Consider the following 23561-nt stretch of genomic DNA (forward strand, 5'->3'; position numbering starts at 1 on the left):
GTGTGCCCACAGGCAGGTTGTGAGGGTGTGTGTGTGCCCACAGGCAGGTTGTGAGGGTGTGTGTGTGCCCACAGGCAGGTTGTGAGGGTGTGTGTGTGCCCACAGACAGGTTTTGAGGGTGTGTGTGTGCCCACAGACAGGTTTTGAGGGTGCGTGTGTGCCCACAGGCAGGTTGTGAGGGTGCGTGTGTGCCCACAGGCAGGTTGTGAGGGTGTGTGTGCCCACAGGTAGGTTGTGAGAGTGTGTGTGTGCCCACGTGCAGGTTGTGAGGGTGTGTGTGTGTGCCCACAGGCATGTTGTGAGGGTGTGTGTGTGCCCACAGGTAGGTTGTGAGGGTGTGTGTGCCCACAGGTAGGTTGTGAGAGTGTGTGTGTGCCCACGTGCAGGTTGTGAGGGTGTGTGTGTGTGCCCACAGGCAGGTTGTGAGGGTGTGTGTGTGCCCACGGGCAGGTTGTGAGGGTGTGTGTGTGCCCACGGGCAGGTTGTGATGGTGTGTGTGTGCCCACGGGCAGGTTGTGAGGGTGTGCGTGTACCCAAGGGCAGGTTGTGAGCGTGTGCGTGTGCCCGCGGCTAGGTTGTGAGGGTGTGTGTGCCCACAGGCAGGTTGTGAGGGTGAGTGTGTGTGTGCCCACAGGCAGTTTGTGAGGGTGGGTGTGTGTGTGCCCACAGGCAGGTTGTGAGGGTGTGTGTGTGCCCACGGGTAGGTTGTGAGGGTGTGTGTGTGCCCACGGGCAGGTTGTGAGGGAGTGTGTGTGTGCCCACAGGCAGTTTGTGAGAGTGTGTGTGTCACCACAGGCAGGTTGTGAGGGTGTGTGTTTGTGCCCACTGGCAGGTTGTGAGGGTGGATGTGTGTGTGCCCACGGGCAGATTGTGAGGGTGTGTGTGCCCACAGGCAGGTTGTGAGGGTGGGTGTGTGCCCACAGGCAGGTTGTGAGGGTGGGTGTGTGCCCACAGGCAGGTTGTGAGGGTGGGTGTGTGTGTCACCACAGGCAGGTTGTGAGGGTGTGTGTGTGCCCATGGGCAGGTTGTGAGGGTGTGTGTGTGCCCACAGGCAGGTTGTGAGGGTGTGTGTGCCCACAGGCAGGTTGTGAGGGTGGGTGTGTGCCCACAGGCAGGTTGTGAGGGTGGGTGTGTGTGTCACCACAGGCAGGTTGTGAGGGTGTGTGTGTGCCCATGGGCAGGTTGTGAGGGTGTGTGTGTGCCCACAGGCAGGTTGTGAGGGTGTGTGTGCCCACAGGCAGGATGTGAGGGTGTGTGGGTGCCCACAAGCAGGTTGTGAGGGTGTGTGTGTGCCCAAGGGCAGATTGTGAGGGTGTGTGTGCCCAAAGGCAGCTTGTGAGGGTGTGTGTGTGCCCGCGGGTAGGTTGTGAGGTTGGGTGTGTGCCCACAGGCAGGTTGTGAGGGTGGGTGTGTGCCCCCAGGCAGGTTCTGAGGGTCGGTGTGTGCCCACAAGCAGGTTGTGAGGGTGGGTGTGTGTGTGCCCACAAGCAGGTTGTGAGGGTGTGTGTGCCCACAGGCAGGTTGTGAGGGTGGGTGTGTGTGCCCACAGGCAGGTTGTGAAGGTGGGTGTGTGGGTCACCACGGGCAGGTTGTAAGGGTGTGTGTGTGTGCCCAAGGGCAGGTTGTGAGGGTGGGTGTGTGTGTGCCCACAAGCAGGTTGTGAGGGTGTGTGTGCCCACAGGCAGGTTGTGAGGGTGGGTGTGTGCCCACAGGCAGGTTGTGAAGGTGGGTGTGTGGGTCACCACGGGCAGGTTGTAAGGGTGTGTGTGTGTGCCCAAGGGCAGGTTGTGAGGGTGGGTGTGTGCCCACAGGCAGGTTGTGAGGGTATGTGTGTGCCCACAAGCAGGTTGTGAGGGTGTGTGTGTGCCCACAAGCAGGTTGTGAGGGTGGGTGTGTGTGCCCACAGGCAGGTTGTGAGGGTGTGTGTATCACCACAGGGAGGTTGTGAGGGTGGGTGTGTGTGCCCACTGGCAGGTTGTGAGGGTGTGTGTGTGCCCTTTGGCAGGTTGTGAGGGTGTGTGTGCCCGCGGGTCGGTTGTGAGGGTGGGTGTGTGTGCCCTCAGGCAGGTTCTGAGGGTGTGCGTGTGTGCCCACAGGCAGGTTGTGAGGGTGTGTGTGTGCCCACAGGCAGGTTGTGAGGGTGTGTGTGTGCCCACAGGCAGGTTGTGAGGGTGTGTGTGTGCCCACAGGCAGGTTGTGAGGGTGTGTGTGTGCCCACAGGCAGGTTGTGAGGGTGTGTGTGTGCCCACAGACAGGTTTTGAGGGTGTGTGTGTGCCCACAGACAGGTTTTGAGGGTGTGTGTGTGCCCACAGGCAGGTTGTGAGGGTGCGTGTGTGCCCACAGGCAGGTTGTGAGGGTGGGTGTGTGCCCACAGGCAGTTTCTGAGGGTGGGTGTGTGCCCACAAGCAGGTTGTGAGGGTGGATGTGTGTGTGCCCAAGGGCAGATTGTGAGGGTGTGTGTGTGCCCACGGGCAGGTTGTGAGGGTGTGTGTGCCTACAGGCAGGTTGTGAGGATGAGTGTGTGTGCCCACAGGCAGGTTGTGAAGGTGGGTATGTGTGCCCACAGGCAGGTTATGAGGGTGGGTGTGTGCGCCCACAGGCAGGTTGTGAGGGTGGGTGTGTGGGTCACCACGGGCAGGTTGTGAGGGTGTGTATGTGCCCACGGTCCGGTTGTGAGGGTGTGTATGTGCCCACGGGCAGTTTGTGAGGGTGTGTGTGTGCCCAAGGGCAGATTCTGAGGGTGTGTGTGTGCCCAAGGGCAGATTGTGAGGGTGGGTGTGTGCCCACGGGCAGGTTGTGAGGGTGTGTGTGTGCCCGCGGGTAGATTGTGAGGGTGGGTGTGTGCCCACAGGCAGGTTCTGAGGGTGGGTGTGTGCCCACAGGCAGGTTCTGAGGGTGGGTGTGTGCCCACAGGCAGGTTCTGAGGGTGGGTGTGTGCCCAGAGGCAGGTTCTGAGGGAGTGTGTGTGCCCACAGGCAGTTTCTGAGGGTGGGTGTGTCCCTACAGGCAGGTTCTGAGTGTGGGTGTGTGCCCATAGGCAGGATGTGAGGGTGGGTGTGTGTGTGCCCACAAGCAGGTTTTGAGGGTGGATGTGTGTGTGCCCACAAGCAGGTTGTGAGGGTGGGTGTGTGTGTGCCCACGGGCAGATTGTGAGGGTGGGTGTGTGCCCACGGGCAGGTTGTGAGGGTGTGTGTGTGTTCACGGGCAGGTTGTATGGGTGTGTGTGCCCACGGACTGGTTGTGAGGGTGTGTGTGTGCTCACGGGCAGGTTGTGAGAGTGTGTGAGTGCCCACGGGCAGGTTGTGTGGGTGTGTGTGTGCCCACAGGCAGGTTGTGAGGGTGTGTGTGTGTGCCCACAGGCCGGTTGTGAGGGTGTGTGTGTGTGCCCACAGGCCGGTTGTGAGGGTGTGTGTGTGCCCACAGGCCGGTTGTGAGGGTGTGTGTGTGCCCACAGGCAAGTTGTGAGAGTGTGTGTGTGCCCACAGGCAGGTTGTGAGGGTGTGTGTGTGCCCACAGGCCGGTTGTGTGTGTGAGTGTGTGTGTTTGCCCACAGGCAGGTTGTGAGTGTGTGTGTGTGCCCACAGGCAGGTTGTTAGGGTCTGCGTGTGCCCACAGGCAGGTTTGTGAGGGTGTGTGTGTGCCCACAGGCAGGTTGTGAGTGTGTGTGTGTGCCCACAGGCAGGTTTGTGAGGGTGTGTGTGTGACCACAGGCAGGTTGTGAGGGTGTGTGTGTGCCCACATGCAGGCTGTGAGGGTGTGTGTCTGTGTGTGTGTGCCCACAGGCAGGTTGTGAGGGTGGGTATGTGTGTGCCCACAGGCAGTTTGTGAGGGTGTGTGTGTGCCCACAGGCAGGTTGTGAGGGTGTGTGTCTGTGTGTGTGTGCCCACAGGCAGGTTGTGAGGGTGGGTATGTGTGTGCCCACAGGCAGTTTGTGAGGGTGTGTGTGCCCACAGGCAGGTTGTGAGGGTGGGTGTGTGTGTGCCCACGGGCAGATTGTGAGGGTGGGTGTGTGCCCACGGGCAGGTTGTGAGGGTGTGTGTGTGTTCACGGGCAGGTTGTATGGGTGTGTGTGCCCACGGACTGGTTGTGAGGGTGTGTGTGTGCTCACGGGCAGGTTGTGAGAGTGTGTGAGTGCCCACGGGCAGGTTGTGTGGGTGTGTGTGTGCCCACAGGCAGGTTGTGAGGGTGTGTGTGTGTGCCCACAGGCCGGTTGTGAGGGTGTGTGTGTGTGCCCACAGGCCGGTTGTGAGGGTGTGTGTGTGCCCACAGGCCGGTTGTGAGGGTGTGTGTGTGCCCACAGGCAAGTTGTGAGGGTGTGTGTGTGCCCACAGGCAGGTTGTGAGGGTGTGTGTGTGCCCACAGGCCGGTTGTGTGTGTGAGTGTGTGTGTTTGCCCACAGGCAGGTTGTGAGTGTGTGTGTGTGCCCACAGGCAGGTTGTTAGGGTCTGCGTGTGCCCACAGGCAGGTTTGTGAGGGTGTGTGTGTGCCCACAGGCAGGTAGTGAGTGTGTGTGTGTGCCCACAGGCAGGTTTGTGAGGGTGTGTGTGTGACCACAGGCAGGTTGTGAGGGTGTGTGTGTGCCCACATGCAGGCTGTGAGGGTGTGTGTCTGTGTGTGTGTGCCCACAGGCAGGTTGTGAGGGTGGGTATGTGTGTGCCCACAGGCAGTTTGTGAGGGTGTGTGTGTGCCCACAGGCAGGTTGTGAGGGTGTGTGTCTGTGTGTGTGTGCCCACAGGCAGGTTGTGAGGGTGGGTATGTGTGTGCCCACAGGCAGTTTGTGAGGGTGTGTGTGCCCACAGGCAGGTTGTGAGGGTGGGTGTGTGTGCCCACGGGCAGCTTGTGAGGGTGTGTATGTGCCCGCGGGTAGGTTGTGATGGTGTGTTTGACCACAGGAAGGTTGTGAGCGTGTGTGTGCGCACAGGCAGGTTGTGAGGGTGTGTGTGTGACCACAGGCAGGTTGTGAGGGTGTGTGTGTGCCCACATGCAGGCTGTGAGGGTGTGTGTGTGCCCACATGCAGGTTGTGAGGGTGTGTGTCTGTGTGTGTGCCCACATGCAGGCTGTGAGGGTGTGTGTGTGCCCACATGCAGGCTGTGAGGGTGTGTGTGTGCCCACATGCAGGCTGTGAGGGTGTGTGTGTGCCCACATGCAGGCTGTGAGGGTGTGTGTGTGCCCACATGCAGGTTGTGAGGGTGTGTGTGTGCCCATGGGCAGGTGCTGAGGGTGTGCGTGTGCCCGCGGGTAGGTTGTGAGGGTATGTGTGCCTACAGGCAGTTTGTGAGGGTGTGTGTGTGCCCACGGGCAGGTTTTGAGGGTGTGTGTGTGCCCACAGGCAGGTTGTGAGCGTGTGTGTGTGTGTGCCCACGGGCAGGTTGTGAGGGTGTGTGTGTGTGCCCACAGGCAGGTTGTGAGGGTGTGTGTGTGTGCCCACAGTCAGATTGTGAGGGTGGTTGTGTGTGTGCCCACAGGCAGGTTGTGAGGGTGGGTGTGTGTGTGCCCACAAGCAGGTTGTGAGGGTAGGTGTGTGTGTGCCCACAAGCAGGTTGTGAGAGTGGATGTGTGTGTGCCCACGGGCAGATTGCGAGGGTGTGTGTGTGCCCACAGGCAGGTTGTGAGGGTGTGTGTGTGCCCACAGGCAGGTTGTGAGGGTGTGTGTGTGCCCACAGGCCGGTTGTGTGTGTGTGTGTGTGTGTGTGTGTGTGTTTGCCCACAGGCAGGTTGTGAGTGTGTGTGTGTGCCCACAGGCAGGTTGTTAGGGTCTGCGTGTGCCCACAGGCAGGTTTGTGAGGGTGTGTGTGTGCCCACAGGCAGGTTGTGAGGGTGTGTGTGTGCCCACAGGTAGGTTGTGAGGGTGTGTGTGCCCACAGGTAGGTTGTGAGAGTGTGTGTGTGCCCACGTGCAGGTTGTGAGGGTGTGTGTGTGTGCCCACAGGCAGGTTGTGAGGGTGTGTGTGTGCCCACGGGTAGGTTGTGAGGGTGTGTGTGTGCCCACGGGCAGGTTGTGATGGTGTGTGTGTGCCCACGGGCAGGTTGTGAGGGTGTGCGTGTACCCAAGGGCAGGTTGTGAGCGTGTGCGTGTGCCCGCGGGTAGGTTGTGAGGGTGTGTGTGCCCACAGGCAGGTTGTGAGGGTGAGTGTGTGTGTGCCCACAGGCAGTTTGTGAGGGTGGGTGTGTGTGTGCCCACAGGCAGGTTGTGAGGGTGTGAGTGTGCCCACGGGTAGGTTGTGAGGGTGTGTGTGTGCCCACGGGCAGGTTGTGAGGGAGTGTGTGTGTGCCCACAGGCAGGTTGTGAGAGTGTGTGTGTCACCACAGGCAGGTTGTGAGGGTGTGTGTTTGTGCCCACTGGCAGGTTGTGAGGGTGGATGTGTGTGTGCCCACGGGCAGATTGTGAGGGTGTGTGTGCCCACAGGCAGGTTGTGAGGGTGGGTGTGTGCCCACAGGCAGGTTGTGAGGGTGGGTGTGTGTGTCACCACAGGCAGGTTGTGAGGGTGTGTGTGTGCCCATGGGCAGGTTGTGAGGGTGTGTGTGTGGCCACAGGCAGGTTGTGAGGGTGTGTGTGCCCACAGGCAGGATGTGAGGGTGTGTGGGTGCCCACAAGCAGGTTGTGAGGGTGTGTGTGTGCCCAAGGGCAGATTGTGAGGGTGTGTGTGCCCAAAGGCAGCTTGTGAGGGTGTGTGTGTGCCCGCGGGTAGGTTGTGAGGTTGGGTGTGTGCCCACAGGCAGGTTGTGAGGGTGTGTGTGTGCCCCCAGGCAGGTTCTGAGGGTCGGTGTGTGCCCACAAGCAGGTTGTGAGGGTGGGTGTGTGTGTGCCCACAAGCAGGTTGTGAGGGTGTGTGTGCCCACAGGCAGGTTGTGAGGGTGGGTGTGTGTGCCCACAGGCAGTTTGTGAAGGTGGGTGTGTGCCCACAGGCAGGTTGTGAAGGTGGGTGTGTGGGTCACCACGGGCAGGTTGTAAGGGTGTGTGTGTGTGCCCAAGGGCAGGTTGTGAGGGTGGGTGTGTGCCCACAGGCAGGTTGTGAGGGTATGTGTGTGCCCACAAGCAGGTTGTGAGGGTGTGTGTGTGCCCACAAGCAGGTTGTGAGGGTGGGTGTGTGTGCCCACAGGCAGGTTGTGAGGGTGTGTGTATCACCACAGGGAGGTTGTGAGGGTGGGTGTGTGTGCCCACTGGCAGGTTGTGAGGGTGTGTGTGTGCCCTTGGGCAGGTTGTGAGGGTGTGTGTGCCCGCGGGTCGGTTGTGAGGGTGGGTGTGTGTGCCCTCAGGCAGGTTCTGAGGGTGTGCGTGTGTGCCCACAGGCAGGTTGTGAGGGTGTGTGTGTGCCCACAGGCAGGTTGTGAGGGTGTGTGTGTGCCCACAGGCAGGTTGTGAGGGTGTGTGTGTGCCCACAGGCAGGTTGTGAGGGTGTGTGTGTGCCCACAGACAGGTTTTGAGGGTGTGTGTGTGCCCACAGACAGGTTTTGAGGGTGTGTGTGTGCCCACAGGCAGGTTGTGAGGGTGCGTGTGTGCCCACAGGCAGGTTGTGAGGGTGGGTGTGTGCCCACAGGCAGTTTCTGAGGGTGGGTGTGTGCCCACAGGCCGGTTGTGTGTGTTTGTGTGTGTGTGTGTGTGTGTTTGCCCACAGGCAGGTTGTGAGTGTGTGTGTGTGCCCACAGGCAGGTTGTTAGGGTCTGCGTGTGCCCACAGGCAGGTTTGTGAGGGTGTGTGTGTGCCCACAGGCAGGTTGTGAGGGTGTGTGTGTGCCCACAGGTAGGTTGTGAGGGTGTGTGTGCCCACAGGTAGGTTGTGAGAGTGTGTGTGTGCCCACAGGTAGGTTGTGAGAGTGTGTGTGTGCCCACGTGCAGGTTGTGAGGGTGTGTGTGTGTGCCCACAGGCATGTTGTGAGGGTGTGTGTGTGCCCACAGGCATGTTGTGAGGGTGTGTGTGTGCCCACAGGTAGGTTGTGAGGGTGTGTGTGCCCACAGGTAGGTTGTGAGAGTGTGTGTGTGCCCACGTGCAGGTTGTGAGGGTGTGTGTGTGTGCCCACAGGCAGGTTGTGAGGGTGTGTGTGTGCCCACGGGTAGGTTGTGAGGGTGTGTGTGTGCCCACGGGCAGGTTGTGATGGTGTGTGTGTGCCCACGGGCAGGTTGTGAGGGTGTGCGTGTACCCAAGGGCAGGTTGTGAGCGTGTGCGTGTGCCCGCGGGTAGGTTGTGAGGGTGTGTGTGCCCACAGGCAGGTTGTGAGGGTGAGTGTGTGTGTGCCCACAGGCAGTTTGTGAGGGTGGGTGTGTGTGTGCCCACAGGCAGGTTGTGAGGGTGTGAGTGTGCCCACGGGTAGGTTGTGAGGGTGTGTGTGTGCCCACGGGCAGGTTGTGAGGGAGTGTGTGTGTGCCCACAGGCAGGTTGTGAGAGTGTGTGTGTCACCACAGGCAGGTTGTGAGGGTGTGTGTTTGTGCCCACTGGCAGGTTGTGAGGGTGGATGTGTGTGTGCCCACGGGCAGATTGTGAGGGTGTGTGTGCCCACAGGCAGGTTGTGAGGGTGGGTGTGTGCCCACAGGCAGGTTGTGAGGGTGGGTGTGTGTGTCACCACAGGCAGGTTGTGAGGGTGTGTGTGTGCCCATGGGCAGGTTGTGAGGGTGTGTGTGTGGCCACAGGCAGGTTGTGAGGGTGTGTGTGCCCACAGGCAGGATGTGAGGGTGTGTGGGTGCCCACAAGCAGGTTGTGAGGGTGTGTGTGTGCCCAAGGGCAGATTGTGAGGGTGTGTGTGCCCAAAGGCAGCTTGTGAGGGTGTGTGTGTGCCCGCGGGTAGGTTGTGAGGTTGGGTGTGTGCCCACAGGCAGGTTGTGAGGGTGTGTGTGTGCCCCCAGGCAGGTTCTGAGGGTCGGTGTGTGCCCACAAGCAGGTTGTGAGGGTGGGTGTGTGTGTGCCCACAAGCAGGTTGTGAGGGTGTGTGTGCCCACAGGCAGGTTGTGAGGGTGGGTGTGTGTGCCCACAGGCAGTTTGTGAAGGTGGGTGTGTGCCCACAGGCAGGTTGTGAAGGTGGGTGTGTGGGTCACCACGGGCAGGTTGTAAGGGTGTGTGTGTGTGCCCAAGGGCAGGTTGTGAGGGTGGGTGTGTGCCCACAGGCAGGTTGTGAGGGTATGTGTGTGCCCACAAGCAGGTTGTGAGGGTGTGTGTGTGCCCACAAGCAGGTTGTGAGGGTGGGTGTGTGTGCCCACAGGCAGGTTGTGAGGGTGTGTGTATCACCACAGGGAGGTTGTGAGGGTGGGTGTGTGTGCCCACTGGCAGGTTGTGAGGGTGTGTGTGTGCCCTTGGGCAGGTTGTGAGGGTGTGTGTGCCCGCGGGTCGGTTGTGAGGGTGGGTGTGTGTGCCCTCAGGCAGGTTCTGAGGGTGTGCGTGTGTGCCCACTGGCTGGTTGTGTGGGTGTGTGTGTGTGTATCACCACTGGCAGGTTGTAAGGGTATGTGTGTGTGCCCACAGGCAGGTTGTGAGGGTGTGTGTGTGCCCACAGGCAGGTTGTGAGGGTGTGTGTGTGCCCACAGGCAGGTTGTGAGGGTGTGTGTGTGCCCACAGGCAGGTTGTGAGGGTGTGTGTGTGCCCACAGGCAGGTTGTGAGGGTGTGTGTGTGCCCACAGGCAGGTTGTGAGGGTGTGTGTGTGCCCACAGACAGGTTTTGAGGGTGTGTGTGTGCCCACAGACAGGTTGTGAGGGTGCGTGTGTGCCCACAGGCAGGTTGTGAGGGTGCGTGTGTGCCCACAGGCAGGTTGTGAGGGTGGGTGTGTGCCCACAGGCAGTTTCTGAGGGTGGGTGTGTGCCCACAAGCAGGTTGTGAGGGTGGATGTGTGTGTGCCCAAGGGCAGATTGTGAGGGTGTGTGTGTGCCCACGGGCAGGTTGTGAGGGTGTGTGTGCCCACAGGCAGGTTGTGAGGATGAGTGTGTGTGCCCACAGGCAGGTTGTGAAGGTGGGTATGTGTCCCCACAGGCAGGTTATGAGGGTGGGTGTGTGCGCCCACAGGCAGGTTGTGAGGGTGGGTGTGTGGGTCACCACGGGCCGGTTGTGAGGGTGTGTATGTGCCCACGGGCCGGTTGTGAGGGTGTGTATGTGCCGACGGGCAGTTTGTGAGGGTGTGTGTGTGCCCAAGGGCAGATTCTGAGGGTGTGTGTGTGCCCACAGGCCGGTTGTGTGTGTGTGTGTGTGTGTGTGTGTGTGTGTGTGTGTGTTTGCCCACAGGCAGGTTGTGAGTGTGTGTGTGTGCCCACAGGCAGGTTGTTAGGGTCTGCGTGTGCCCACAGGCAGGTTTGTGAGGGTGTGTGTGTGCCCACAGGCAGGTTGTGAGGGTGTGTGTGTGCCCACAGGTAGGTTGTGAGGGTGTGTGTGCCCACAGGTAGGTTGTGAGAGTGTGTGTGTGCCCACGTGCAGGTTGTGAGGGTGTGTGTGTGTGCCCACAGGCATGTTGTGAGGGTGTGTGTGTGCCCACAGGTAGGTTGTGAGGGTGTGTGTGCCCACAGGTAGGTTGTGAGAGTGTGTGTGTGCCCACGTGCAGGTTGTGAGGGTGTGTGTGTGTGCCCACAGGCAGGTTGTGAGGGTGTGTGTGTGCCCACGGGCAGGTTGTGAGGGTGTGTGTGTGCCCACGGGCAGGTTGTGATGGTGTGTGTGTGCCCACGGGCAGGTTGTGAGGGTGTGCGTGTACCCAAGGGCAGGTTGTGAGCGTGTGCATGTGCCCGCTGGTAGGTTGTGAGGGTGTGTGTGCCCACAGGCAGGTTGTGAGGGTGAGTGTGTGTGTGCCCACAGGCAGTTTGTGAGGGTGGGTGTGTGTGTGCCCACAGGCAGGTTGTGAGGGTGTGTGTGTGCCCACGGGTAGGTTGTGAGGGTGTGTGTGCCCACAGGTAGGTTGTGAGGGTGGGTGTGTGTGTGCCCACGGGCAGATTGTGAGGGTGGGTGTGTGCCCACGGGCAGGTTGTGAGGGTGTGTGTGTGTTCACGGGCAGGTTGTATGGGTGTGTGTGCCCACGGACTGGTTGTGAGGGTGTGTGTGTGCTCACGGGCAGGTTGTGAGAGTGTGTGGGTGCCCACGGGCAGGTTGTGTGGGTGTGTGTGTGCCCACAGGCAGGTTGTGAGGGTGTGTGTGTGCCCACAGGCCGGTTGTGAGGGTGTGTGTGTGCCCACAGGCAAGTTGTGAGGGTGTGTGTGTGCCCACAGGCAGGTTGTGAGGGTGTGTGTGTGCCCACAGGCCGGTTGTGTGTGTGAGTGTGTGTGTTTGCCCACAGGCAGGTTGTGAGTGTGTGTGTGTGCCCACAGGCAGGTTGTGAGGGTGTGTGTCTGTGTGTGTGTGCCCACATGCAGGCTGTGAGGGTGTGTGTGTGCCCACATGCAGGCTGTGAGGGTGTGTGTGTGCCCACATGCAGGTTGTGAGGGTGTGTGTGTGCCCATGGGCAGGTGCTGAGGGTGTGCGTGTGCCCGCGGGTAGGTTGTGAGGGTATGTGTGCCTACAGGCAGTTTGTGAGGGTGTGTGTGTGCCCACGGGCAGGTTGTTAGGGTCTGCGTGTGCCCACAGGCAGGTTTGTGAGGGTGTGTGTGTGCCCACAGGCAGGTTGTGAGTGTGTGTGTGTGCCCACAGGCAGGTTTGTGAGGGTGTGTGTGTGACCACAGGCAGGTTGTGAGGGTGTGTGTGTGCCCACATGCAGGCTGTGAGGGTGTGTGTCTGTGTGTGTGTGCCCACAGGCAGGTTGTGAGGGTGGGTATGTGTGTGCCCACAGGCAGTTTGTGAGGGTGTGTGTGTGCCCACAGGCAGGTTGTGAGGGTGTGTGTCTGTGTGTGTGTGCCCACAGGCAGGTTGTGAGGGTGGGTATGTGTGTGCCCACAGGCAGTTTGTGAGGGTGTGTGTGCCCACAGGCAGGTTGTGAGGGTGGGTGTGTGTGCCCACGGGCAGCTTGTGAGGGTGTGTATGTGCCCGCGGGTAGGTTGTGATGGTGTGTTTGACCACAGGAAGGTTGTGAGCGTGTGTGTGCGCACAGGCAGGTTGTGAGGGTGTGTGTGTGACCACAGGCAGGTTGTGAGGGTGTGTGTGTGCCCACATGCAGGCTGTGAGGGTGTGTGTGTGCCCACATGCAGGTTGTGAGGGTGTGTGTCTGTGTGTGTGTGCCCACATGCAGGCTGTGAGGGTGTGTGTGTGCCCACATGCAGGCTGTGAGGGTGTGTGTGTGCCCACATGCAGGTTGTGAGGGTGTGTGTGTGCCCATGGGCAGGTGCTGAGGGTGTGCGTGTGCCCGCGGGTAGGTTGTGAGGGTATGTGTGCCTACAGGCAGTTTGTGAGGGTGTGTGTGTGCCCACGGGCAGGTTTTGAGGGTGTGTGTGTGCCCACAGGCAGGTTGTGAGCGTGTGTGTGTGTGTGCCCACGGGCAGGTTGTGAGGGTGTGTGTGTGTGCCCACAGGCAGGTTGTGAGGGTGTGTGTGTGTGCCCACAGGCAGATTGTGAGGGTGGTTGTGTGTGTGCCCACAAGCAGGTTGTGAGGGTGGATGTGTGTGTGCCCACAGGCAGGTTGTGAGGGTGGGTGTGTGTGTGCCCACAAGCAGGTTTTGAGGGTGGGTGTGTGTGTGCCCACAAGCAGGTTGTGAGAGTGGATGTGTGTGTGCCCACGGGCAGATTGCGAGGGTGTGTGTGTGCCCACAGGCAGGTTGTGAGGGTGTGTGTGTGCCCACAGGCAGGTTGTGAGGGTGTGTGTGTGCCCACAGGCCGGTTGTGTGTGTGTGTGTGTGTGTGTGTGTGTTTGCCCACAGGCAGGTTGTGAGTGTGTGTGTGTGCCCACAGGCAGGTTGTTAGGGTCTGCGTGTGCCCACAGGCAGGTTTGTGAGGGTGTGTGTGTGCCCACAGGCAGGTTGTGAGGGTGTGTGTGTGCCCACAGGTAGGTTGTGAGGGTGTGTGTGCCCACAGGTAGGTTGTGAGAGTGTGTGTGTGCCCACGTGCAGGTTGTGAGGGTGTGTGTGTGTGCCCACAGGCATGTTGTGAGGGTGTGTGTGTGCCCACAGGTAGGTTGTGAGGGTGTGTGTGCCCACAGGTAGGTTGTGAGGGTGTGTGTGCCCACAGGTAGGTTGTGAGGGTGTGTGTGCCCACAGGTAGGTTGTGAGAGTGTGTGTGTGCCCACGTGCAGGTTGTGAGGGTGTGTGTGTGTGCCCACAGGCAGGTTGTGAGGGTGTGTGTGTGCCCACGGGCAGGTTGTGATGGTGTGTGTGTGCCCACGGGCAGGTTGTGAGGGTGTGCGTGTACCCAAGGGCAGGTTGTGAGCGTGTGCGTGTGCCCGCGGGTAGGTTGTGAGGGTGTGTGTGCCCACAGGCAGGTTGTGAGGGTGAGTGTGTGTGTGCCCACAGGCAGTTTGTGAGGGTGGGTGTGTGTGTGCCCACAGGCAGGTTGTGAGGGTGTGTGTGTGCCCACGGGTAGGTTGTGAGGGTGTGTGTGCCCACAGGTAGGTTGTGAGGTTGTGTGTGCCCACAGGTAGGTTGTGAGGGTTTGTGTGCCCAGAGGCAGTTTGTGAGGGTGTGTGTGTGCCCACAGGCAGGTTGTGAGGGTGTGTGTGTGCGCCCACGTGCAGGTTTTGAGGGTGGGTGTGTGTGCCCAAGGGCTGATTGTAAGGGCGTGTGTGTGCTCACGGGCAGGTTGTGAGGGTGTGTGTGTGACCACGGGCAGGTTGTGAGGGTGTGTGTGCGCACAGGCAGGTTGTGAGGGTGGGTGTGTGTGCCCACAGGCAGGTTGTGAGGGTGTGTGTGTGTGTGTGTCTACAGGCAGGTTGTGAGGGTGTGTGTGTGCCCTTGGGCAGGTTGTGAGGTTGTGTGTGTGTGTGTGTGTGCCCACAGGCAGGTTGTGAGGGTGTGTGTGTGCCCACAGGCATGTTGTGAGGGTTGTGTGTGTGTGCCCACGGGCACGTTGTGAGGGTGTATGTGTGCCCACAGGCAGGTTGTGAGGGTGTGTGTGCCCACAGGCAGGCTGTGAGGTTGGGTGTGTGTGCCCACGGGCAGGTTGTGAGGGTGTGTGTGTGTGCCCACGGGCAGGTTGTGCGGGTGGATGTGTGTGCCCGCGGGCAGGTTGTGAGGGTGTGTGTTTGTGCCTACGGGCAGTTTGTGAGGGTGTGTGTGTGTGCCCACGGGCAGGTTGTGCGGGTGGATGTGTGTGCCCACAGGCAGGTTGTGGGTGTGTGTGTGCCCACAGGCAGGTTGTGAGGGTGGGTGTGTGTGCCCACAGGCAATTTGTGAGGGTGGGTGTGTGCCCACGGGCAGGTTGTGAGGGTGTGTGTGCCCACAGGCAGGTTGTGAGGGTGTGTGTGTGCCCACAGGCTGGTTGTGAGGGTGTGTGTGCCCACAGGCTGGTTGTGAGGGTGTGTGTTCCCACAGGCAGGTTGTGAGGGTGTGTGTGCCCACAGGCAGGTTGTGGGTGTGTGTGTGTGCCCACAGGCAGGTTGTGAGGGTATGTGTGTGTGTGCCCACAGGCTGGTTGTGAGGGTGTGTGTGTGTGTGCCCACAGGCAGGTTGTGAGGGTGTGTGTGTGTGTGCCCACAGGCAGTTTGTGAGGGTGTGTGTGTGCCCACAGGCAGGTTGTGAGGGTGTGTGTGCCCACAGGCAGGTTGTGAGGGTGTGTGTGCGCCCACAGGCAGGTTGTGAGGGTGTGTGTGTGCCCACAGGCAGGTTGTGAGGGTGTGTGTGTGCCTACAGGCAGGTTGTGAGGGTGTGTGTGTGTGCCCAGAAGCTGGTTGTGAGGGTGTGTGTGTGTGCCCAGAAGCTGGTTGTGAGGGTGGGTGTGTGTCTCCAGGCAGGTTGTGAGGGTGCCAGAGGTCTTTCACTGAACCTTGTCGTATTTTTGTTCTCCTTCCCCCTATGCTGGGATCCAGTTCGGTGGGAGTGGTGGTGTCACAGCTGCAGCTGCCCCAGTGCAGCCCACACCAGTGGTCCCTCAGTCCAGTCTGGGGACACCAGCTAAAAGGGAGTACGATGAATGCAGACTACAGGTGAGGACACTGTCGTCTTTGAACTTTACACTCTGATGCTTAGGGGAGGGATTGCCCTACCAGAGATAGCCACTTAATCAATACCTCAATCAGGTTATTCCCTTGATCTTCTACACCCACTGGGTGTGGGGTGAGGGGTGACCTATGATGAGAGGCTGAGTAAATCGGGTTTATAGTCTCCGGAGTTTCGGAGAATGAGAGGGGATCTCATTGAAACCTACAGGATTCTGAAGGGGATGTGACAGGGCGGGCGCTGGGAGATTGTTCCCGCTGGTCGGAGAATCTAAAACACGGGAATCCGGTCTCCGGATAAGGGGCAGATCATTTCGGACTGAGATGTGGGGAAATCTCTTCACTCAGAGGGTTGTGAATCTTTGGAATTCTCTACCCCAGAGGATTGTGGATGCTCCATCAGTGAATACGTTTAAGGCCGGGATAGACAGATTTTTGGTGTCTCGGGGAATCGAGGGATTTGGGGAGCAGGTGGGAAAGTGGAGCTGAAGCCCAAGATCATGTGTATTTAAGATGGAGATAGATAGGTTCTTGATTGGTCAGGGGATCAAAGGTTACGGGAAGAAGGCAGGAGAATGGGGTTGAGAAACTTGTCAGCCATGATTGAATGGCGGAGCAGACTCGATGGGCCGAATGGCCTAATTCCTGCTCCTGTGTCTTATGGTCTTATCAGCCACGATCGTATTAATAACGGAGCAGGCTGGAGTGGGTGAATGTGTTGCATTTTAACAGCTGCCGTTGGCTTTGATCACCTGGAGGTGAAGGGGGATGTCCCAGCACTAAGCTCCCGACCCTGGAGGAGTGAGGAACCAACCCCTTCAGCCGATAAAGAGGTTTTATTTAGCTAGTGAGCGGCAGAGCCAAGCTGCACAGCACAAAGTGCAGTTCATCGGGGTGGACCGGAACTCACAGGCCAAATCGCCCTTGACCAAATACGTTTCCCACGGAGATGATGAGCGAGGGACTGTAGGGATGAGCTGGTCGGTTGTCGACTAGCGCCATGTGGAAGACGTTCCACTTTGGTGGAGGTTTCCCACTCGGTAAACAGAAGCCCTTTGCCTGGCGGTATTTAAATTCACCCTGTTCACAAAGGGTACGACCTCCAACCATCTGCCCACCTGCAGCCTACACTGGAAGCTGGTACCTGGGCGATGACACTTGGGGTTGGTGGGGGGCGCGTGTGCGTGGATTCCCCAGTAGGTACAGCCTGGCCCTGGGATGGAATGAGGGAAGGGAAAGGTGTTTGTGTCCGTCCGGGGCTGATTGTTCTGTGTTCCGCACCCTGTCTTCAGATCCGGCTATTAGACGGCACGCAGCTCACCCAGTCCTTTAAAAGCCGGGAGCAGCTAGCGGCTGTCAGGCTCTATGTCCAACTGCAACAGCAGGACGATCCCGGGAACTTTAACCTGATGACCTCTTTCCCACGGAAAGTCTTCTCTGAGGAGGATATGGAGAAACCTCTTCAGGAGTTAGGTAAGATGCTGGTGGGAATTGAAGAGGAAGTGATCTCGCCTCGCTAGCCATGAGCAGACTGATTTGACCGTGAGTTATTGAAGATTCGCGGCTCAGTTCATTCATCGCTCCTTGTGGGATCTTGCTCTGTCTGAATTGGTAACCGCGCTTTCTACACTGCAATAGTGACTGCAGCGCAAACACAGCTGCCAGCCGCTGAGAGTCGGTGCTGAGGGAGCATCGCGCTGTCGGAGGGTCAGTGCTGAGGGAGCGCCGCACTGTTGGAGGGTCAGTGCTGAGGGAGCGCCGCACTGTCGGAGGGTCAGTGCTGAGGGAGCGCCGCACTGTCGGAGGGTCAGTGCTGAGGGAGCGTCACGTTGTTGGAGGGTCAGTGCCGAGGGAGCGCTGCACTGTCGGAGGGTCAGTGCTGAGGGAGCGCCGCACTGTCGGAGGGTCAGTGCTGAGGGAGCACCACACTGTCGGAGGGTCAGTGCTGAGGGAGCGCCGCACTGTCGGAGGGTCAGTGCTGAGGGAGCGCCGCACTGTCGGAGGGTCAGTGCTGAGGGAGCGCCGCACTGTCGGAGGGTCAGTGCTGAGGGAGCGCCGCACTGTGGGAGGGTCAGTGCTGAGGGAGCGCCGCACTGTCGGAGGGTCAGTGCTGAGGGAGCGCCGCACTGTCGGAGGGTCAGTGCTGAGGGAGCGCCGCACTGTCGGAGGGTCAGTGCTGAGGGAGCGCCGCACTGTCGGAGGGTCAGTGCTGAGGGAGCGCTGCACTGAATACAGATAATCCGGATCATTAGCACATTGCTGTTGGTGGGAGCAAATTGTCTCTCTCATAATCTGTTTTTAGTGATGTTGGGTGAGGGATAAATATCGGCCCCAGGACACCGGGGAGAACTCCCCCCTGCTCTTCTCCCAATAGTGGCCGTGGGATCTTTTACCCCCACCCGAGAGGGCAGACGGGGCCTCGGTTTAAAGTCTGTGGGTTGGGATTCTTTGCTAAGTGTGTTAGTTATGTGTTGTAAGTAATCTGGTTTTAATGTACTAACTGGGCACAGAGAGTAGGAATAAGTTGTTCAGTGAATGAATGCTGATCCTTCCTGTTGCCTTCTCCAGGTCTGGTCCCTTCTGCAGTCTTGTTTGTGTGCAAGAAGTAAAACCTGCGTGGGGCGGCAGGGAGAACCCCCCCACTCGATCTTCTTCACTGCAACACTAATCAGTGTTGTCATGTTCCGAAAATTTTACAAAGAGGGCGAGAGGGAGAGAGAGAGAGAGCATGCGAGAGGACACGGACTTGCGTTCTCCTCCCTAATCTCGCCAGTTGGTAAATCGGCGCCTGTGAGTATGCGAGCGTGTGCCATCCCCCGTGCTTTATCCATGTGAAATTGGCCTTCTTTAAAGGAACGACTTGTTTATCTTGAGATAAATTAATGAGTGAAATAAAGAGGTGTAAAATTTTATGACTCTTGCTGATTTTGCGCTGCGATTTTCCCTGGCCAAGCTCGTTCTCCAGAGGACGTCTTCAGCTCGTGATACCCGAGGGGTTAGTAAAATTCTTTCAAAGGAGGTGGACGGTCGCTGGCTGGACCAGCATTTGTTGCCCGTCCCTAATTGCCCTTGAGTAGGTGGTGGTGAGCCCCACCTTCTTGAGTCTTAGTGAGTTGCTGCAGTGGTGAGTTGCTGCAGTGCATCTTGTAGCTGGTACACACGCTGCTGCTACTGTGTGTCGGAGGGTGTAAATGTTTGTGGATGGGGTGTTAATCAAGCGGGGCTGCTTTGTCCTGGATGGTGTTGAACTTCTTGAGTGTTGTGGGAGCTGCACTCATCCAGGCAAGTGGGGAGTATTCCATCCCACTCCTGACTTGTGCCTTGTAGATGGTGGACAGGCTTTGGGGAGTCAGGAAGGTGAGTTACTCACCACAGCATTCCCAGCCTCTGACCTGCTCTTGTAGCCACAGTATTTATATGGCTGGTGCAGTTCAGTTTCTGGTCAATGGTAACCCCCAGGATGTCGATAGTGGGGGATTCAGTGATGGTAATGCCATTGAATGTCAAGGGGAGATGGTTAGGTTCTCTATTGTTGCAGATGGTCATTGCCTGACACTTGTGGCACGAATGTTATTTGCCACTTATCAACCCAGGTTGCATTTGGACATGGACTATTTCAGCATCTGAGGAGTCATGAATGCAATTATCGGTGAACATCCCCACTGCTGTCCTTATGATGGGGGAGAGGGGGCTAAGGAAAGGTCATTGATGAAGCAGCTGAAGATGGTTGGGCCGAGGACACTAACCTGAGGAACTCCTGCAGTGATGTCCCGGAGCTGGGATGACTGACCTCCAACAACCACAGCCACCTTCCTTTGTGCTGGGTAGGACTCCAAATGACCCTCCAATAGTGCAGCATTCCCTCGGCACTGGGAGTGTTGGCTGAGAAAGTTGGCTAGGCCAGCATTTGCCCATGAGGTGGTGGTGGTGGCATACTGACAGGTCTAGGATAGAATACATGACTGCACCGCCTGTGTCTAGTGTTTCTAACACAGGAGGGGCTTTCGGATCTCTGCATTGGTTGCCATTATAGGGTGAGTGGATCTGGTGAAGGAATTGCAAAGATGGGTCAAGCTGGAATGGGGTCCCTATGTCACTTCATCAGATCGTGCTCTGTGTATGCAGCAGTGTGCAGAATCGTAGAATTGACAGCATGAAGGAGGCCATTCAGCCCATTGAGTCAGCCCTGGCTCTTTCGAAGAGCAGTCCAGTCAGGCGCACTTCCCTGGCTCTTTCCCCAGGTCCCTGTGATGATTTTCCCCTTGGAGAATTTATCCAAGTCCCTTTTGAAGGTGATGATTCAATCCCAGTCCACAATTCTACTGGTCCATGGCAGAAAGTAGAAAAAATAAGATTGTTTAAAGTTTTTAAATGCAAGACTGAATTCACGTACTTCGAAATGGACACCGACCGCAAATTAAACCTCCTGACAGGCATCACATCTCACCCAGTCTAATCCCCCTCCCCCTTTAATAACCCACCCAGTCTAATCCCCCTCCCCTTTAATATCCCACCCAGTCTAATCCCCCTCCCCTTTAATATCCCCCCCAGTCTAATCCCCCTCCCCTTTAATATCCCACCCAGTCTAATCCCCCTCCCCTTTAATATCCCACCCAGTCTACTCCCCCCCTCCCCCTTTAATATCTCACCCAGTCTAATCCCCCTCCCCTTTAATAACCCACCCAGTCTAATCCCCCTCCCCTTTAATATCCCACCCAGTCTAATCCCCATCCCCCTTTAATAACCCACCCAGTCTAATCCCCCTCCCCTTTAATATCCCACCCAGTCTAATCCCTTCTCCCCCTTTAATATCCCACCCAGTCTAATCCCTTCTCCCCCTTTAACATCCCACCCAGTCTAATCCCCCTCCCACTTTAATATCCCACCCAGTCTAATCCCCCTCTCGCTTTAATACCCCACCCAGTCTAATCCCCCTCTCGCTTTAATATCCCACCCAGTCTAATCCCCCTCTCGCTTTAATATCCCACCCAGTCTAATCCCCCTCCCCCTTTAATATCCCACCCAGTCTAATCCCCCTCCCCTTTAATATCCCACCCAGTCTACTCCCCCCCTCCCCCTTTAATATCCCACCCAGTCTAATCCCCCTCTCGCTTTAATACCCCACACAGTCTAATCCCCCTCCCCCTTTAATATCCCACCCAGTCTACTCCCCCCCTCCCCCTTTAATATCCCACCCAGTCTAATCCCCCTCTCGCTTTAATACCCCACCCAGTCTAATCCCCCTCCCCTTTAATACCCCACCCAGTCTAATCCCCCTCCCCTTTAATACCCCACCCAGTCTAATCCCCCTCCCCTTTAATACCCCACCCAGTCTAATCCCCCTCCCCTTTAATATCCCACCCAGTCTAATCCCCCTCTCGCTTTAATACCCCACCCAGTCTAATCCCCCTCCCCTTTAATATCCCACCCAGTCTAATCCCCTCCCCTTTAATATCCCACCCAGTCTAATCCCTTCTCCCCCTTTAATATCCCACCCAGTCTAATCCCTTCTCCCTTTAATATCCCACCCAGTCTAATCCCCTCCCCTTTAATATCCCACCCAGTCTAATCCCTTCTCCCCCTTTAATATCCCACCCAGTCTAATCCCCCTCCCCTTTAATATCCCACCCAGTCTAATCCCCCTCTCGCTTTAATACCCCACCCAGTCTACTCCCCCTCCCCTTTAATATCCCACCCAGTCTAATCCCCCTCCCCTTTAATATCCCACCCAGTCTAATCCCTTCTCCCCCTTTAATATCCCACCCAGTCTAATCCCACTCTCCCTTTAATATCCCACCCAGTCTAATCCCCCTCCCCTTTAATATCCCACCCAGTCTAATCCCTTCTCCCCCTTTAACATCCCACCCAGTCTAATCCCTCTCCCCCTTTAATATCCCACCCAGTCTAATCCCCCTCCCCTTTAACATCCCACCCAGTCTAATCCCCCTCTCCCTTTAACATCCCACCCAGTCTAATCCCCTCCCCTTTAATATCCCACCCAGTCTAATCCCCCTCCCCTTTTATATCCCACCCAGTCTAATCACACTCTCCCTTTAATAACCCACCCAGTCTAATCCCCCTCTCCCTTTAATACCCCACCCAGTCTAATCCCCCTCCCCTTTAATATCCCACCCAGTCTAATCCCTTCTCCCCCTTTAATATCCCACCCAGTCTAATCCCACTCTCCCTTTAATATCCCACCCAGTCTAATCCCTTCTCCCCCTTTAATATCCCACCCAGTCTAATCCCACTCTCCCTTTAATATCCCACCCAGTCTAATCACACTCTCCCTTTAATATCCCACCCAGTCTAATCCCTTCTCCCCCTTTAATATCCCACCCAGTCTAATCCCCCTCCCCTTTAATATCCCACCCAGTCTAATCCCTTCTCCCCCTTTAATATCCCACCCAGTCTAATCCCACTCTCCCTTTAATACCCCACCCAGTCTAATCACACTCTCCCTTTAATAACCCACCCAGTCTAATCCCCCTCCCCTTTAATATCCCACCCAGTCTAATCCCCCTCTCCCTTTAATACCCCACCCAGTCTAATCCCCCTCCCCTTTAATATCCCACCCAGTCTAATCCCCCTCTCCCTTTAATAACCCACCCAGTCTAATCACACTCTCCCTTTAATATCCCACCCAGTCTAATCCCCCTCTCCCTTTAACATCCCACCCAGTCTAATCCCCCTCTCCCTTTAATATCCCACCCAGTCTAATCACACTCTCCCTTTAATAACCCACCCAGTCTAATCCCTTCTCCCCCTTTAATATCCCACCCAGTCTAATCCCCCTCTCCCTTTAATAACCCACCCAGTCTAATCACACTCTCCCTTTAATATCCCACCCAGTCTAATCCCCCTCTCCCTTTAACATCCCACCCAGTCTAATCCCCCTCCCCCTTTAACATCCCACCCAGTCTAATCCCCCTCTCCCTTTAATATCCCACCCAGTCTAATCCCCCTCTCCCTTTAACATCCCACCCAGTCTAATCCCCCTCCCCCTTTAACATCCCACCCAGTCTAATCCCCCTCCCCCTTTAACATCCCACCCAGTCTAATCCCCCTCCCCCTTTAACATCCCACCCAGTCTAATCCCCCTCCCCCTTTAATATCCCACCCAGTCTAATCCCCCTCCCCCTTTAATATCCCACCCAGTCTAATCCCACTCTCCCTTTAATATCCCACCCAGTCTAATCCCCTCCCCCTTTAATATCCCACCCAGTCTAATCCCCCTCCCCCTTTAATATCCCACCCAGTCTAATCCCACTCTCCCTTTAATATCCCACCCAGTCTAATCCCCCTCCCCCTTTAATATCCCACCCAGTCTAATCCCACTCTCGCTTTAATATCCCACCCAGTCTAATCCCCCTCCCCCTTTAATATCCCACCCAGTCTAATCCCACTCTCCCTTTAATATCCCACCCAGTCTAATCCCCCTCTCCCTTTAATATCCCACCCAGTCTAATCCCCTCCCCCTTTAATATCCCACCCAGTCTAATCCCCCTCCTCACTCCCCGCACCTTTTAATATCCCACCCAGTCTAATCCCCCTCCCCCTCACTCCCCGCACCCTTTAATATCCCACCCACTCATCCCCCACCGCCTTCAATATCTCACCCAGTCTAATCCCCCTCCTCACTCCCCGCACCCTTTAATATCCCACCCAGTCTAATCCCCCTCCCCCTTTAACATCCCACCCAGTCTAATCCCCCTCCCCCTTTAATATCCCACCCAGTCTAATCCCCCTCCCCCTTTAACATCCCACCCAGTCTAATCCCCCTCCCCCTTTAATATCCCACCCAGTCTAATCCCCCTCCCCCTTTAACATCCCACCCAGTCTAATCCCCCTCCCCCTTTAACATCCCACCCAGTCTAATCCCCCTCCCCTTTAATATCCCACCCAGTCTAATCCCCCTCCCCCTTTAATATCCCACCCAGTCTAATCCCCCTCCCCTTTAATATCCCACCCAGTCTAATCCCCCTCCCCCTCACTCCCCGCAGCCTTTAATATCCCACCCAGTCTAATCCCCCTCCTCACTCCCAGCACCATTTAATATCCCACCCAGTCTAATCCCCCTCCCCTTTAATATCCCACCCAGTCTAATCCCCCTCCCCTTTAATATCCCACCCAGTCTAATCCCCCTCCCCTTTAATATCCCACCCAGTGTAATCCCCCTTTAATATCCCACCCAGTCTAATCCCCCTCCCCTTTAATATCCCACCCAGTCTAATTTCACTCTCCCCCATTCCCCGCACCCTTTTATATCCCACCCAGTCTAATCCTCTTCCCCCTTACTCCACACACCCTTTAATATCTCATCCAGTCTAATTTCACTCTCTCCCACTCCCCGCACCCTTTAACATCCCACCCAGTCTAATACCCCTCCCCCTCACTCCCCGCACCCTTTATTATCCCACCCAGTCTCATCCCCCTCCCACTTTAATATCCCACCCAGTCTAATCCCCTCTCCCCCTTTAATATCCCACCCAGTCTAATCCCACTCTCCCCCCTCACTCCCAGCACCCTTTAATATCCCACCCAGTCTAATCCCCCTCCCCCACTCTCCCCTCACCCTTTAATA

At 57.4% G+C, this 23561-nt stretch overlaps 1 protein-coding gene across 2 annotated transcripts in view; it reads left to right on the top strand.

The window, feature by feature from the left end:
• ubxn1 (UBX domain protein 1) overlaps positions 1–17887 on the top strand; it is a 57895-nt gene extending 40008 nt beyond the window's left edge. For both annotated transcript variants that reach the window (XM_041181962.1, XM_041181963.1), the window contains 3 exons: positions 14849–14965; positions 16270–16450; positions 17546–17887. In XM_041181962.1, the coding sequence (XP_041037896.1) occupies positions 14849–14965; positions 16270–16450; positions 17546–17586 (339 nt within the window). In that variant the 3' untranslated portion in view covers positions 17587–17887. The remainder of the gene's footprint in view (positions 1–14848; positions 14966–16269; positions 16451–17545) is intronic.
• The last annotated feature ends 5674 nt before the right edge of the window (positions 17888–23561 follow it).

This window comes from Carcharodon carcharias (assembly GCF_017639515.1).
Source record: "Carcharodon carcharias isolate sCarCar2 chromosome 37 unlocalized genomic scaffold, sCarCar2.pri SUPER_37_unloc_11, whole genome shotgun sequence".
Taxonomy (NCBI): domain Eukaryota; kingdom Metazoa; phylum Chordata; class Chondrichthyes; order Lamniformes; family Lamnidae; genus Carcharodon; species Carcharodon carcharias.